The sequence below is a fragment of the Neopelma chrysocephalum genome, unplaced genomic scaffold (genome assembly GCF_003984885.1).
Source record: "Neopelma chrysocephalum unplaced genomic scaffold, ASM398488v2 Primary Assembly neopelma1_139, whole genome shotgun sequence".
Lineage (NCBI taxonomy): Eukaryota > Metazoa > Chordata > Aves > Passeriformes > Pipridae > Neopelma > Neopelma chrysocephalum.
In genome coordinates, this window is record NW_020897801.1 from 843,208 (window position 1) to 859,782 (window position 16,575).

The 16,575-nt window shown below is 39.1% G+C and overlaps 1 protein-coding gene across 6 annotated transcripts in view; it reads right to left on the bottom strand.

The window, feature by feature from the left end:
• Positions 1 to 1,779: 1,779 nt before the first annotated feature.
• Positions 1,780 to 16,575, bottom strand: part of EPS8 (epidermal growth factor receptor pathway substrate 8) — a 137,115-nt gene continuing 122,319 nt past the window's right edge. For all 6 annotated transcript variants that reach the window (XM_027699737.1, XM_027699735.1, XM_027699733.1 and 3 more), the window contains 4 exons: positions 12,013 to 12,250; positions 8,347 to 8,527; positions 7,791 to 7,920; positions 1,780 to 3,199 (listed from right to left, as the gene is read on the bottom strand). In XM_027699737.1, coding sequence (XP_027555538.1) covers positions 3,086 to 3,199; positions 7,791 to 7,920; positions 8,347 to 8,527; positions 12,013 to 12,250 — 663 coding nt within the window. In that variant the 3' untranslated portion in view covers positions 1,780 to 3,085. The remainder of the gene's footprint in view (positions 3,200 to 7,790; positions 7,921 to 8,346; positions 8,528 to 12,012; positions 12,251 to 16,575) is intronic.

Here is a 16,575-nt window from a genome sequence, read left to right on the forward strand (position 1 = left end):
ACAATTTCTCTGAATGAAGCAGTGTTTAACATTTGAATTGCTAGATGGTAATTAAACTGCTCCATCCATCAGTATTGGTTAGAAATGTTCTTTCTGAATTAAATGTGAGGTTTCACAGTGGTTTGCTCTCTGCATGGCATCCCAAGGGAACAGGCAGCCTACAGGAGTGGGAAGAAGTGCCTTGCTGATGTTAAAAGGTTTGTGCTCTGAAAGCATAAAACTGCTGAGTGAACATACGCTGCTAAAACTCTCTCCCTCCACCCAGTTAAAAAGGCAGATTGTTGGTAGAAAATCAGCAAAGTAGTCCCTATGTTATCAAATACCTAATAAGGCACTTTCTTTGACATTTAAAAAACTGTTTTGTTTCCTTTTCAGACATTTTTCATGTATCATATCCTTTTATTACTAGTATTAAAAAATAAGCCTCACTGCTCAAATCCTAAAGAAAACATTTTGAATGAAACACTGCATTTTACTACTGTTTTCATTTAAACCACTGAATATTTTGAAGTAAACATTTTCATTTGAGGAACCCCAGATGAGATCTTCTTTTGATTTCTTATAACTGCCAACAAACTGAAAATTCAAAAACTGCACAACATAGGGGTGAAGCTCCCTACGGTGCTTTAAACCACCAAGGAAATTCCAGCAAAAAGGGAAATACCTGCCTCAGCCCCAGATTTCACAGACTGTAACACAGAAATCATAAAGGTTAGTTCAGCAAAGTTAAAGGGTAAAATACAACTCAAGTTGTACTGGCTTGTTAAAGTCATTAGGAGCTAATTTAGAAACTATGAAAAAAGACAGATACAACCCCAGATTATTCTGCTTATCCCTTCAGTATATGGAACCGGTTTCCTTCCCCCCCCATCCCAAGTATCTTCAAAGATGCTTCTGAGCACACTGACCACATTCAAACTTGTCTGGCCCTTTCTAAACAACAGCCACACAGAAATCCAGATTCAAAAAACCCCCCCAACTGTGAAGCCAACCCTTTTTTTTTTTCTCAGAGATGAACCATGGGTCCTTCCACCGAGACCTCAGCATGCCAAACTCCACAGAGTCAGAAAAGTCTGAGAGCTGATGCCTCTTTCTTGGCAAAAGCCAACCATATACTGAATGCTAGAATAAGCTTGCAGAGAGGATGAATATTGGCTTCCTATTTTGGTAATTAGCAGGGAAACAGAGGTGCAGGTTGCCGCCACAATGCTTTTAATGGAATCAGACCTAATTTCCATGAGAAAAGACAGGGACTAATTTTTAAATATGATTTTCGAAGACCTTTTAAAAAGTTTCCTACTCCTGTACTTAAAAGTGAGAGCAGCTTCACATCTCCACTCTTCAGGCTAGGTATGGATGCCGACTAGAAAGTGTCGGGAAGAGGGAATTTTGAGTAAGAGAATACACCAAGCCTTTGGAGATCTGGGCTTGGCATTTAATGACAGGCAGTGAGTGAGACAGACAATTTCTCCCCCAAAGCTCTGTATATGTGTTGAATGGATGTAGTCATGATGTTGGTGTGATGGTTGAAGTGTTTCCCAGAGGGAGAAAGCAATTGAGAATCATTGTTTCTTTCACTGGATAAGACAAGAATCCATTTTTTAGTGACGGCTTTGGCATTTGAAGTCTTCAGTTTAGGATTTATCACTTACTTGACCCGTTTCTGAATAAGACCATGCTTATGCAGACAGGCATAAAGAATATATATTAAATGTAAAAATGTACATAGACACATAACCAACACACAGAAGTAATATTTGTGAGGGCATTTACAATAAATGGCACTTAATAAATTTATTAAGAATTTAATTTTTTCTTTTGTGAAAAAGGAATAGGATTTTTTTCTTCCCTTATATGCAGAGGAAAAGTAAACTAATGGCAAAAATCAAGATTACTTTCTTATTCCGTTACTGTCTTTGTAGCCACAAAGATACAACGATTTAACAGACAAGAAATACTGTTTATTGCAGACTTTAAGCTGATTCATGTGAAAAAGGCACTATGAAACTCAATCAAACTAGATGATTAATTTTGTCTAAATTAAGTGATATTATATATTATATATAATAAATATATTATATATAAAATCACATGACCATAACAGAACATTTTGTGACAAAAATCATTTCATCTTCAAAAATAACATTTTCTGGAAAGGATGTTTTCCTCTTCTTTTCCCCCTTTTGCCTCCAGTAATCCACTTTCCCAAAAGATTACATTTATAAAAGAACAACAGTTTTTTACATGAGGAAAAACTGATATCTGGGATCAAAACACAGAGAAGTCTAGATTATACACTGTTCTTTTGATGGGTTAAGTTACAGGCAAAAAAAAATGCAAGTATATTAAAAAAAATGTACTGTGAGTTGTTGCATGGCCAGCTACAGCAGATCTCATCACCTCTTTGAGCTGAGTTGTGTTACTATATTCTAGTTATTCCTTCTTGTGCAATATTATAGTTCATCACGGGTGAAGTATTGATAAAATCAATGTACAGAGTATTATTTTGCTATAAACAGCATCATTAGTAATAAAACATCTTGGGAGTGATGCAAGAAAGATTCAGTCTATGTTGGGCTGCTGTTCATTCTCTAAAGATTTCCTCTCCAATTGCTGGCATCGACAACTTAAGTAAACGTCCTGCAGCCGAATGCATGACAAGAAAGACTGAGCCAAAAAGACATAATTGCACACTACAGCAAGAGATGGGATTCAGAATCTTATAATTACTGAAGGGGTCAAATGCTTTTTTTATTGCTGGCTCAGCTTCCCTCAGATGAATCACAAAGATGTGCTACAATTTGTCTGTCATGTTAATTCCATAAAGCCAAGACTCATCTTTGGGTGTAAATGAATCATGTGCCAATATTTTCACCTGCCAGGAAGCTCCACTGAATTTCTCATCTGTTTATTTTTCATGATGAGAAGGCAGCAGCAGGTACTCCTGGGGAGACTACTGTAAATTTTCTTTGTGTTGGCTAGTTAGGTTACAATATAGTAAGACATTCCCCTTCACTGCTTCCTAAAGCAAAGCTGGATGGTATGATGCTATGGACAATGGAATTAAAGAAAAGAGGAAACACATTTAGTGGCTGCTCCCTTCATCAAAGGACTCCACACCTGAATCTGTGGCAGCTGCACTGATTTTTTCCTGTCGTCTTCTCATAATTTCTTGCAGTTCCGAACTACCACTGTTTGCCTATAAACAAAAAAGAAAAAGAGTTTATTTGTTGTTTTGGCATGTGATGACATTCCTCTTATAGCATTTTATTAATACAGGTTTTTGAACAAATTAAACTCACCTTGCAGCTCCAATAAGAAAGTATTTACACTACCCTTAAATACAGACCAGAAAAAAGCCTGCAGATTAAAAGTGTGAGCTCGCCTTTCAGCACTGCTGAGCATCTTTAATTCTCACACAAGGCCCTGGAAGTGTTTGATATGTATGGGGTGAAATATGGGTTCAGCAAAAGCAGGGTTAAAGGTCAGCAAGTTTGCTTGGATTCCACCTTTGAGTACTTAAAAATCAGCACAATAATATTTAGAAATTAAAAAATTGAAAATAAATCCTAGATGGGTTTAGATTTATGTAAACACAGAGCTCACACACACACGTGGGATTGCACAGCCAAGGGCTAAGCAAGGATTCAATCCCAGTCACTCACATTACATGATACACCATCATGCATTTGCTGCTCAGAGACACAGGTTTCAAACCTGTAGCACAGCACTTGGAATTGAACCATATCACAATATTAGGAAGAGTGAGGTATTGTGAGGAGAAGGCTTTATTTCACCTTTTAAGAGTGAAAAACAGGTCTGCTGAGCCAGCTGCAAACAGATTGCTTTGGCAACATAAATGAAGTTATTAGCAGGGCCAGGACACTTATCCGATAGAGCAGAACTTCCCAAAGTGTGCATGACTTTGAATAAAACCAGGGGATTATAAAGCAAGAGCCATATCTGCTACTGTATTATTTGGCTATGACATGACCTTCAAAACTTCAAAGCTTCCAAAATAGCCTCTGAATAAGGAAGCAGAAATTGTTTTTGAAATCTGTAAAAGAAATTCCAGGACTGTTAAGGGGAAAATCCTTCAGCTGATTCTAAACACTGAAAATGTATCCTATTACATACATTTTAATTTAGATTTATCCCATTATATCCATTACAGTGCATTATCTGGTGCCATTACCTGGCCAGACAGGTTAGGTGTCCACAGGGAGGGAGGCTACAATGTTCCTTCTATTTAACTTACTATTGCTCTCTTCTCCCAGAGTGCAAGGGCAAAGCAGGGGACTTATAAGTGGTTCTCTGAAGGCGAGAAAGCAGTTTTATTTCTCTTAATTCATTCTGTCCTTGCCCTTTTGGTTTTAGATACAGAGCAAGTGCAGCAGTCACCCACTGCTGAAGTCATGCATAAAAAAAAACATCAGCAGATACCCAACGTGCTTTATCAGGGGTCACGTAGAAATATTTTTCTGAAAACAACTGAGCAGCCCAAGCTGAAACAGTTTGCCCTCCTGATAACATCAGTGACAACATGACTGATGAGCTTGAAATGCTGCTTGACTAAACCAGCTGCAAGACACACGTGGAACAGCACAACAGGCACATCCTACTCAGAGGTGAGGGACAGCGTAGCAAAGCAGCCCAGGGCTGTTCTTAGGGAATACAACTTTTGGAACAGGCTGCTAGACCTTGGCCACAGTGATTTACTCAGCTTAGCCTCTAACCAGATCATGAGGTAAACTCCATCAGTCAATCCCAGTTCTGGGGTTGTGCCTGGGTCATTCCTTTCACCAAGGTGTCAGAGAGAATAAGCTGTTTTTCCAGGCAATTTGATACATGTATTAGACAGAAACCATTTTCACTTTTAAAGGGATGTATGCCTGTGCTTCCCACTGATAGAGCACAAAGAGGTTTAGAATGTGGAACTCAAGTGTTCCCTTCTGGAGAGGACAGAAGTGGTGTTCAGGATGTTGTGTCTCTACACTTATCTTCTCAAGCACTTTTCAACACCAGAGCCTGAAATGCTCAGCAGCACTTAAAGAAATGGACACATAAAACCCCCATAATCATGGAGGTTATTAATATTTTCAACTTGCAACGGAAAAGTAAAACCATGTAAAGCAGAAGTAAATATGACCAGCCAAGCTGCTGTAATGTCCTGTACTTGGTATATAAGGTCAGCTTCAGCTCTCTGGAGCAGCCCCAGGAAGAGCTCCCAAGAGGGATCCTGTGATCAGGACACAGAGCATGGTACATCCTGTCTCCTCTCAGGACACCCCTGCTGGCCACCACCACTTCCTCTGGCAGAAAGGAGGTGTTTGGCCTTGGCTATGACCTGCTGTCTTGACACACTGGTCTCACACAGAGTTATATTTCAGCTTGTGCTTGGCCAGGCCCAGAAAGCTCTTAAACCCCAAAACACCTTCCCTGCATTTGCAGTCTGTTACTTGGTCATGTTCATACAGGGGCCACAAAACTCCATTGGGAGTTCCTTGGATGCTTTAAACTCTGGTGTGATTCAGGGCTGAATGGAGTTACCACAAAAATAAAGTATAACAATTGAAAGTGTGGTACCTATTAATTTCCTTCCTCATAAGGGTAAAATTATTAAATTCCAACAACAACTGCAATTCCAATTATAAAATTATAAAATTCTTCTGCCTGAGTTAGAAGAACACTAAAAAGAAACTGGGAAGATCTGGTTGTTCGTATCTGGGAATGCAGCCCCAAAGCTGAGAGTAAAGCCTAGGTTGCAGAAATGGTTTGAATCTGGAAACACTTGTGGAAGATCCTGAGTAGAAATTACAAAGAAAGACAAGGCATAGAGTTCTGTAGTGCCAGGGAGTGTGTGGGTTTGCTCTGCCTCTGGCTCTTATTGCTGTTTGTATTTAATAGCCAGGGCATTTACTGCAATATGACACCACAAGTGCTGCACAAAGGATGCCAGAGAACTTCCATGAAAATTTGGCACTCATTAATCATGTAGGACAATTATGGTGGTCAAACCCATAGCCCTGTTACTGCTTATAAAAAGCATTCAATTGTAAAATAGGCCTGACACAGGTACAGGTTTGCATGTGCTTAAATGCTTCTGTTATTAGAAGTGTTTCCAATTTGAGCAATAAGAACATAGCCCTGTTTGGAACACGAAAGCTCATCTTTGCTGGGTCACATGTAGACATTTTGTTGTGATACTCATTCCCATAGCCTCTCTTAAACAAGAACAGCCTTCCTAAACCCTGTGATTTGAAATATTATAGGGAGAGAAATGAAGATGCAATTCCTTTGAAGATAAAATTCAACAAACAACAGGCTAAAGCCACCAAAAATTGCGTAAATTCTGAAATTCATCAATTAAACCTCAAGTAGCAAGGCAGAAATAAATATTTCAATTACCTTTTCACTAACAAAATTGAATGACCTTGTTAAACTGTCAGCACCCTTTTATTAATACTTGTAGAGCATCTATTAGACAAGTTTGGACTTTTCAGTTTCCTGCAGAGTGAGACCTAACTGAGGCAAGCAGAATAACAGCACAGAGGGAAAAAAGGACAGATCCCTCCAACCCAGTGCATCTCTGCTTTCCAAACCAACTTCCACTACAAAGGCACTTCTGTCTCAGTACACAGCAGTCTTATAAAAATGAAATAAGATTGTTAACATTCAAAAAAAATGGAAGAATATGCATATATTTTCACTAGAAAATAATGGATTGCTCTGGGCTGTAGTGACTTATATTTCTAAGAACGAAAGTGAAATATTTCTCCCTTCCTCTCATAGAAAAATAGGGCTTGAAGAAAGAAATAAAGCAATTTTAACAATGTTAGAAAGTAGTGCTCTCTGATCTACACTGATCAGGTAAATTGTAAAATATGCATCATCTTAAATCTATCTTTAAACCTGTGCCTGGCAGTGAATGCTTAAAATCATTTAAGCAAGACAGTCTCAGCTTTATAAGAGGATAGAAAAACATTTTAAACTTCAAGATTTTCTTTTAAATGGGATGTGAAGAATATAGCTTCTCATTTGGGTTCATCTCGCCTCTAGACATTATCAAGTCCATTTCTCCACTCGTCGCAGCAAGTTTTAAAAGAAGTAGGTGCATCTCCAATTTTACTGGTTTAAAAATTGGCAAGCATTGTCCCCAGCACAGCTCTGTATACAAGCTTTTAAGGTGTTTAAGAAACAATACCACTGTAATTAAAGCAAACTGCTGCAGAGCAATAAATACAGAGATATAACACTTTATCCTTTACTCAGTAACTCTGGTAGCACGGTGTCCAAAGTGTTTGCTGCTCTTAGAAACCTTCCAATGCAGGTGCCACAAGGTTTGACCTGCAAGGCCTTGAGATTCAACAGTGAGCTCTACCACCTTCTCATGCCTAATGGATCAAATCTCCCCTACAAAGACAAAGCAAAACTAACACACCACCACCAAATGTACCAGGATTACCTGTTTGCCCAAGTACCAGGCAAAGCAAGAAGAAAAAGAAAGGGCATTTTACTCTCTCCTATTGTTTCCCCCAAAGCTCTTTTTGGCTTATTTTGACTTATTGCAGTCTGGTCACAGCACAAAATGTCTTAAACACGAGTACTATTTCTAATGCTTTTTGAACCCCTGTTTCAATGAATTAATACCAAATAACTCAGATAGAAATAATGCTTATCGACGTGATAGGAACGGAGGAAAAACCATCTGCTTCACAGAAACAGTTATTTACTTGTAAACATTCAAAACTGGTGACCCAGCTTAGGTAAGTAAGAAGGGTTATCCATACCTCCAAGGCAGACTTCTGTACCGTAATTTGGCTGTAGACTCTCGACCCTTCTGGGCAAACAGTCCTCAGTTCCTCTTTATTGAGGGAGAAGAGCTGAGCACCTGTCAGCACACCAAGGCTGTTGACAGTCCTGGGGTCACACCAAGGGAACAAACAAGAAATGAGCAAAAATACAGCAGCCAAGAGAGAGAAGCAGGTTGACTTCATCCCGCATTGCCTCAGGTAGGGCTAGTAAGTTAAGAAAGACTTTTATACAACAGGACTCCTGAAGTCAATTGAGTATCTGTTATGAGTACCACCTTTTGGTGGAGGCTAGTAAATATCTGTACTTCTGTAGATCTATAACCACATTGACATCTATTTTTATTTATATGTATATTAGGTACACTTGTATATATACATATAGGTAAAAACAAAGTATTTTTTCCAAGAGCGCAGCTGACATTTCTTGGCTTTCAGAAGGTTGCTCGATTTTAAAAAGTGGTCAGGCCACATCCTACCTACTGACAGGAGAATAATTTAAATTAGCCTTCGTTACGTTTGCCCTCAAACTTACACGGGGTTGAATCCTTTGGACTGCAACCAGGCTTTCACATCCTCAGGGGAGGAGTCGTAAGTGATGTTGACCACCGGGATGTTGGGTCGTGGCACGTGGAACTTCCTCTGGGCAGCGCTCCGGCCGATGGTGAGGCGGTGAACAAGTTCATCCTGCACCTCCTCCATCTGGGATTTCCTGCCTAAAGAGAGAGGTCCCACAGGAGTTATTCTCAAGGTTTTATCAAAGCCAGGTCTCTTATTATACTCCACCGTAAACCTTAAACTTTCTTTTTTTTCTTTAGAGATTCATTAGCTAGATCTGATTGAATTATTGTTGTCCTTTTCCCCCCCAGGAATATTTCAAGATTCCCAATCCTCTCTTTGCAAGGGAAAACAAATGCAAAAAATAAAAACCCAAACAGAATTCAACTGAGACCCTAGAAAGGAGACATGGGTTGGATGTCACACAGAGGGGTAGATCAGTCTGACAGCACCCAAGAAGAAGAAGCACTACAGAAGAAAATGGGCATGGAGAGTTATTCAATTGTCGTAGTCTGCCTTTCTTCAACTACAAGTGTCATGTTTTAAAAATGAAGACAAAAAAAAAAGTATGAGGGAGGTTATAAGATTGCTTACACCGTGGAAAGGTAGTACTTTCCAAAAGCATTTTTTTCAATTGAAAGTCCAAGTTTTTAGTGCAAATCAACATAGGGAAAAATATTTTAGAGCTGCTGACACATATCACTCATAACACTTAATGAGCTATTACAGTAGTCACATTTTTGAAGGGATTTTAAGAAATTTGAATTACTCCAAGCCTAGAGTGACTGGTTAGCTGAAATATTGTCACATTTTCCATTAAAAAAAGGGAAAGAAAAAAAAAAAGTACTTGCTCTCATGGGCAAGAGCTTGTTTGTTTGTTTATTTTAAACAAACTGTATGAATTCCCTATTCCCCAGAACCCATTTGTCCGAAGCATTTAGTTCAGTTGCTGGTCATTAGCAAGCAACAAATTGAAATGCTTTTCCAGCCATTTCAACAAAATCAATTATTATGACACTGAAAATTGTTTAAAATGCATATAGAAATTTCTATGGATAACTTCACTAAAATAGGTAGCATCCAAAAGGTGCATCTCAAAAATACTTTTCTGAGCTCACAGAAGACACTGATTTAGCACAGTTGACCACTCTGTGCTGAAACTCTGGAACAACTATAAAAATCCTTCAACAAGCAACACAAATCATCTCAAAAATTCTCAGGATTTCCTTGCCAAGATATTTTTAGCGATCTTTATTCAACCTTCTCACTCTGGTACACAAACAGTAACTACAGCACCTTCTCTGATGCATTCACATGGCAAAAGCTATTCCTTTTCTCCCATTACACTGATAAGAACAGAAGAAAAGAACACAACTTCAATATGAAAAAAATGTAAGATAGCAAAAATGTTTCCTTTTATATTCTCTCAAAACCTCTCCAGGGATCAACATCTCTAGGCAGTTACACAAATAAAAACAAGCTTTACATAGGCCTCTAGGATTTTTTTTTTTAATCACCACAGCAAAAAAAAAAAAGAAAAAACTTTGGTTTAGCCATTTTCTTTTTCCTTTTACAAAGTAGCCCCAGGTTCAAAGTGGACAAAATATCTCTAGTATAATATTTCAGGCATTCAGGCCCTACTATGTAGGGTTTCCCCCTCCCCAGAGTTTGAATCAGAAACCCAAGTGACATGTGCTCAGTGATACATGTGAAAATCTGAAATGGGTTATAGGAGTAAAGCCTTCAGGCAATGTTATTGAAGCATGAACCCGTTATTTTCCCAAGCAGGAAGAGAGAGAGAACATTGCTATCTTCCTTCTGTTTACACAGATTTTGAAAGACTTACGCTTTATCTGGACCAAGACTGTATCAAAAGACAAATATTTATCTGTTGGATAACAGATTGTTACTGCTGTTAGATGTGCTACCAGAAATAAGCAAAACACCCTGGGTGTGGAGCAGGTTCTGCATTGTTCTCCGTAGGAGTCAGGTGGGTACTTGGGGAGCAGCTGCATGGGCGGGATTTGGCCACCACCTTTGGAGAGGCACCTATTCTGCAAGGACTTTGAGGTACCTGAAGCCCATTAACTGGGCTTGAGTGACAGCTCTGGGAGGGTACAGGAGCTCGTGTGTGACCCAGGGCCTCAGCGGGGCTGAGAGGGCAAGAGATGTCTTGTAACCACTTAGTCTACAGCAACCCTTCACACCTCACACCCCGTGCCTGAAGCCAGGATGATCTTCTCATTTTCCATAGATGGATAGAGAAGGCCATCATGGATTCAAGGACACAGGTATGCTATGGCATTCAAAGTCCTTACGTGGAAATAAAATTATCATCATTTTTGCGCACGTGTGTGTGAAATTCACTCTCACTTTCCACATATTTTGTAACTGCTTGGGTTTCTGATTTTATTTAAGTAACAAACTGCCCAAAATAGGACTAAGGCAGAAGCTCGCCCTACTATTTCTTTGGGAAACAGCAGTGAAGCCTGTTCCTCCTGCCAGGCTGTTCTTCATTTATAATTTCCAGCCAGACTGTCCTTTAGGTGAATATATTAAAAGGGTCCCAGAGCCTTCCTGAGTTCAGAGCTTAGGCAAGAGCTTGTCCTCAACCAGACATGTGATTATCTACACAGGCACACTTCCCATCCACTGGAGACAGGGGGAAAAGAAGCCCTTCCCCAGAAAGGCTTATGCTCAATACCAGTTCCTAACCTTAGGAGGAAGCAGGATTTTCTGATAAGGCAGGGAGGCAGAGGATGGGAAAAGCTTTCAAAAAGCTTGAACTACAAAAAGCTCATTATTTTAACAGCTATTTCTTTAAAAACCACAGCAAATTCTTGACTATACATTTCAGTTATTACAAAGCCAAACAATCACATTGCTATTTAAGCAATTTAGGACAGAAATTACTGACTACATAAGTTCTTCCAACCCAACCTGCTTTTCAGTCAAGCCTCAGCATTGGCTGGGCTTTATATTTACAAGGTGGCCTTAACCAGAACTTTTCATGATAGCTACACACTGTTGGATGTGCATTACCAAGTTTTTCCAGCTAAAGAGCTACCTCATAATACAAGGGCATGAAAGTTCCATGGCTTGCCAGTTGCTGTTGCTTTGACCAAGCCAGGAGGATCTCATCATAGATGAGCCTCCAACAACACTATTACAACATGGTTCTATGCATCAGCCAGACCGGTAAGTCTTCTTGCAAGCCTTGGATACATGTTTTAGAATGGTGCAAGTGACCTAGAACTATGGATGTTCATGCACTGAAGTGTAAAAACACTTTTAAAAGCATTTAGGTTGTAACATGGCAGTGAGTTTAGATGAAAAACGTACATTAGCCAGAATACCAGCATGGGCATTTCCAGTGTTGAAAGCCACTAACTAGAGATCCCTGACATTCATAAAAGGAGAGGATTTAGGACTGGGACAAGTGTCGAAAAGTTCTGTCCCTACTTACCAATATGATTATGGAGCATCAGAACAAACACAGAAAATCTATATTTTAAACACGAGGTTAAAACTAAATTTTTCATTAAAATTTTATCTGAAACACAATTTTAAGGAATTCTAGGAGTAAGTAAAACACACAGGAATAGGAGAAATACTTTTTGTCTTGTTTCTTAGGCAAACTTACGATCCACAGGAATTTGCTTCTGCCTCTGAGTGTCTCGTGCAACACTCCCACCGCTGTCGCTGGAGGTGCTGCTTTGGCGGCTGACGGCTGCTGGAGCCTTGGGCACGGGAACTGGAATAGGTGCTGGTGCAGTGGGAGGGAGGGGGACAGCCACGGGGACAGGAGCAGGTGTGGGAGGTGGCGAAGGAGTAGCAGGAACCGGGTCAGGTTGTTTTCCTACATAGTCCGTCCTTTGTTTCTGAAAAGATGCAGAGACTCAGTTCGACAACAAAATCTTGACATCAAACTCAGGTTTCTGTTGGGATGCATTGCACCAGTTGATGTCATTTATTACACAAAGGCATCTTACTTGCCAGGTATAGTTCCAAAATTTGCCAAAACTTGATCTGGCATCAATGTTTGCCATCAATTTCCTTCTCTGTGGGACACAAAGCTCACAGCAATGGAATCATCTGAAATACGTTTCCTTCTTTCAAACAGATGAATTCTATAAATGAAATTGGTTTTAAATCCCAAACCTCTATTACCTGGCACCTTTTAATAGCATTCAAAATTTCTGAATTATTGAATTTCGTCAGTGTAAAAATGTGTATTTTAGAGATGTTATGTAAAAAAAACAGTGAAAAATGAATATACCCAGCCAAACCTAAGCCCACCTAAGGCTTTAACTTACAAATGTCAGTAGGATTAGGATAACACATTGTTTCTTGAACTGCAGACAATATTAAAGAGGTTCCTCCTCCTCCTCTCCGTTCAACTGTGCCTTTTCATTACATCGCCTCAATGTAATGATACAATTAATAAAAAAACAAATTTCGCAATTCTTGGAATAGGACTGTTGTTTCTTTTCCCCCCAATTCACATGAAGTTCTAAAACCATGCAAGTTATCTTACTGCTAATAATTAACTAGCAGGTGTCTCAAGAGTAATTTTGGGAATGAATTTCTTCTTCTTTGCTTTTAGAATGGCAGCAGTTACAAGAAGGCCCAAATATTTTCCCAAAGCAATCCCAATGACAGACAAGTCCATAAGCACCCTATGCTACCCTTTTCTTTCAAACAGTTCACACTCCCTGTCTCACTGTTAAAGTGTTCCCTCTCTGCAACTTGGGACTAACACAGCTCGAAAGTTCAATATTAAAGTTTGTTTGCCCAATAGGAAAGCCTCATTTCTTAGTTATGAGAAGTCTGTTTACTTTGGTACAAAGATAGATGAGTACATTCCCCAGATTCATTGCTACTTCCTGAAATACCTGTCCCTATTTCCTTGGAGGCGGCAGGTTTACAGCGGATCAAGTAGGGAAATATTTGTAGGAGCCACATGTTAGAACCTGAGCGGCAGATCACTGCCCTGACAACAATCAAACTTTCATTAAATGTCAACAACTGCCCTGCTACAGGAATCTCCAACTCAGTTAAGTCCAGTTGATGGACAAGGCATTTTATCATGACTGTAAACTGGGACCATTGCAGCTAGACGAGTCACACCAGCAGAAAACTCACTTCATCAGCTTCTGCAGCCAGACAGTTAAGCCTGAGAAATCAGTCTTTTATTTCCCTTAGATAATTTTTCATTAACTGTAGTAGTTACTGAAACAAACGTTTTTCTTTGTTTGTTTTTATCTTAGCATTTAGTTGTTCAAAGGCATTCAGCTCTCAACTGTTTTGTGTCTACCTTGTACAGTGCATTGTGGGGAGATAAAAGAAAATAACCATGACTTTTCTGTATGCTGCTATTTCAACATTAAGACAATACTTTTTAAAATGTCAAATGACAAGAAAAGTGAAATGCATAATATAAAAGAGAACAAGCACAATAAATATATTTATGAAATTTGCCCTTTGGTGGGAAGAGAGAGCCCTACGAGGTATATAGGAAATATACCAGAATTTAAGATATATATATGTACTATGCTATATCCAAAGTCTTGTTAATGAATTTAAAAATTTCACTAATATTAAAATGTTCTAAGGATATTCACATTTTTAAATCTTGTTCACAGATTCCAATTACTAGACTGATATCCCCACAACGTACCTTCACGTGCCTTGATCTATTTAAAAAAACATGCAAAGAAAAAGTAGGACTTCTTTATGATAGAGAGGATTCATTACAAACCAAGGCATCCACTGCAGATCACCACAGTCATAATCCAGAAAAAGTGATAGCTAAAAACCACATGTAGCTCTCGACGGATGCTACTGGAGTAGTTTCAAAGACATGTTGTACTGCACTCATAAGTTTCATCAAAACAACTTGCTGGAGTGAAAACAAAAATTAATCTGGAAGCATCACTCAAATTCTAAATTTACAGATGAAACCATAGTTTCATTTTGCATTTTGCATTTTGTTGAACAGTGCCCAAAAGCCAATTATATATTTGAATTGCATTTAACATTTCTTTTTTTAACTCTTCTTTTTTTAACTCCACATCTTTTGAGGACATCCACACATTCATCTCATCACTTCTATTCATTGCTACAAAAAGAACCAAACATGCATTATGGAATTGGTAACTACACAGTACAACAGATTAATTTTTGAGATTCGATATCAGAAGAGTAATTCAGTTACCTCTGAAAGCTCTCCCAGTAATTGCTGTGAGGAAAACGGAGTAAATTGCATCAAATAGTATTGTCAGAAAAGTAAAAAGTAACTGCCTCCTCACACATCATTCCTAAAATTTCATGCACATTAGCAATTTAAAACAAAGGAACATCAGTGTTAATTATTACTCTTCTTACTCACTAAGAAATTCACACACTGATTTATTCTCATATTCTTGTTTTGAAGAAGGAACAGAGTGCTGGCTCCAAAACATACATATGTGACACCATATAAGCAATCAGCTCTTTTCAAAGCCCCTACTCAGACAAAAACTTAGAAAGAGGTTTAATAAAATAAAAAATCCAGAGAAAAAACTGACAGTGGATTTAAGATCATCAGGTGAATGTAGAGAACACTTTCAACTGTAGAACAATAAGAGTTAAGTCACAGCAGGTATTAAGAAAAGCACTTATTTGTTTTAGCTCCAGAAATGTTGGCTAGCTCAGAAAATGAGATAAAGGTCGCTGCTGTCAGACATGTATTCATAGAATGGGTTGGGTTGGGAGAGACCTTGATATTCCATCCAGTTCCAAACCCCTGTCCCAAGAGGGACACCTTCCCACTAGACTCAACCTGGCCTTGAACACTTACAGGGATAGGGCATCCACAACTTCTCTGGGCAACCTGTGCCGGTGCCTCACCACCCTCACAGTAAAGAATTTCTTCCTAAAATATAATCTAAACCTCTTCAAGATTAAAGCCACTACACCTTGTTCTATCACTACATGCCCTTGTACACATCCCTCTCCAGTCCTCTTGTGGGCTCCCTTTAGGTACTGACAGGCAACTACAAGGTCCCCCCAGAGCCTTCTCTTCTCCAGGCTGAACAATCCCAATTCTCTCAGCCTTTCTTCATAGCAGAAGTGCTCCATCCCTTTGATCATCCTGGTGGCCTCCTCTGGACTCTCTCCAACAGGTCCATGTCCTTCCTGTGCTGAGGACCCCAGAGCTGGATGTAGCACTACAGGTGGGATCAAGGTAGACTAGAGGGACTCACTGGAGCAGACCAGAGGGGCAAAATCACCTCCCTGGACAATTTGCTGATTAGCTACTCACTCACTTCCTCACAGCAATAAGAACCATGAACAATTCTGGGTTTTATTTTTCCTTCTTCCTCATATTTTTATTTCTTTTAAGAATAAACTTGCAATCGTCAACTCACGTAAATTGGAACAGATCCTCTGAATTAATCGGAACTGTGATGATACACATACACTCATTAAAAATCTGGATACACCAGAAAAGCTTGCTGGGACTAAATTTTGTTTTCTTATTTCTTGCCAGAAAACCTTTGCTTTTACAGGGAAAAAATGAACTCCCAAAGCTGTTTTCAACACACTACAGGCTACATCTTGTAAAAAAACCTGAGATTCAGTATGATTCGATCTATTTTTAATGAAAGCAAAATAGTAAGTTTGAGTAAAAGTGCTAATGGTATCAATCCTAATTCTTGATCACTGTAAAAGACTGGGAACAACATATTTTCAAACGCATTTTGGGATTAAAAAAGGAAATATGCATATTCAAACTATGGTAAATACTTAACATTAAAGAGGCATTGGAAACAGTCATAACTAGTGTTAGTGCTGGGAAATGTTCTCATTAAGTTAACACAGACACAGAACTTCCCATTTACTCTCTTTCTGAACATTTTAGTGCCACATTCCTGTTTGCACAGTGACAGGAATCCACCAAGAGGGATGCAGAGCATTCAGCCTCAGTTTTGTCAACAGCATTGTGGTTTGGGTGTTTTCCTGAGACTCATTTGAAGAGAGAACCAACTACTTGTCTTCAGTCAAAAGGGTCAATGAGGTACCAAAGACTGGAAGCGAAAATTTCAAGTGAGGTCTTTTGCCAGAGTTTACTTTGGTGGGCTCAGCTGTTACACAAACAGTTGCCTATTAAAATCCCATTAAAAGTCACCAAAATAAATCTTTGCGGGGTGTACCATATTTG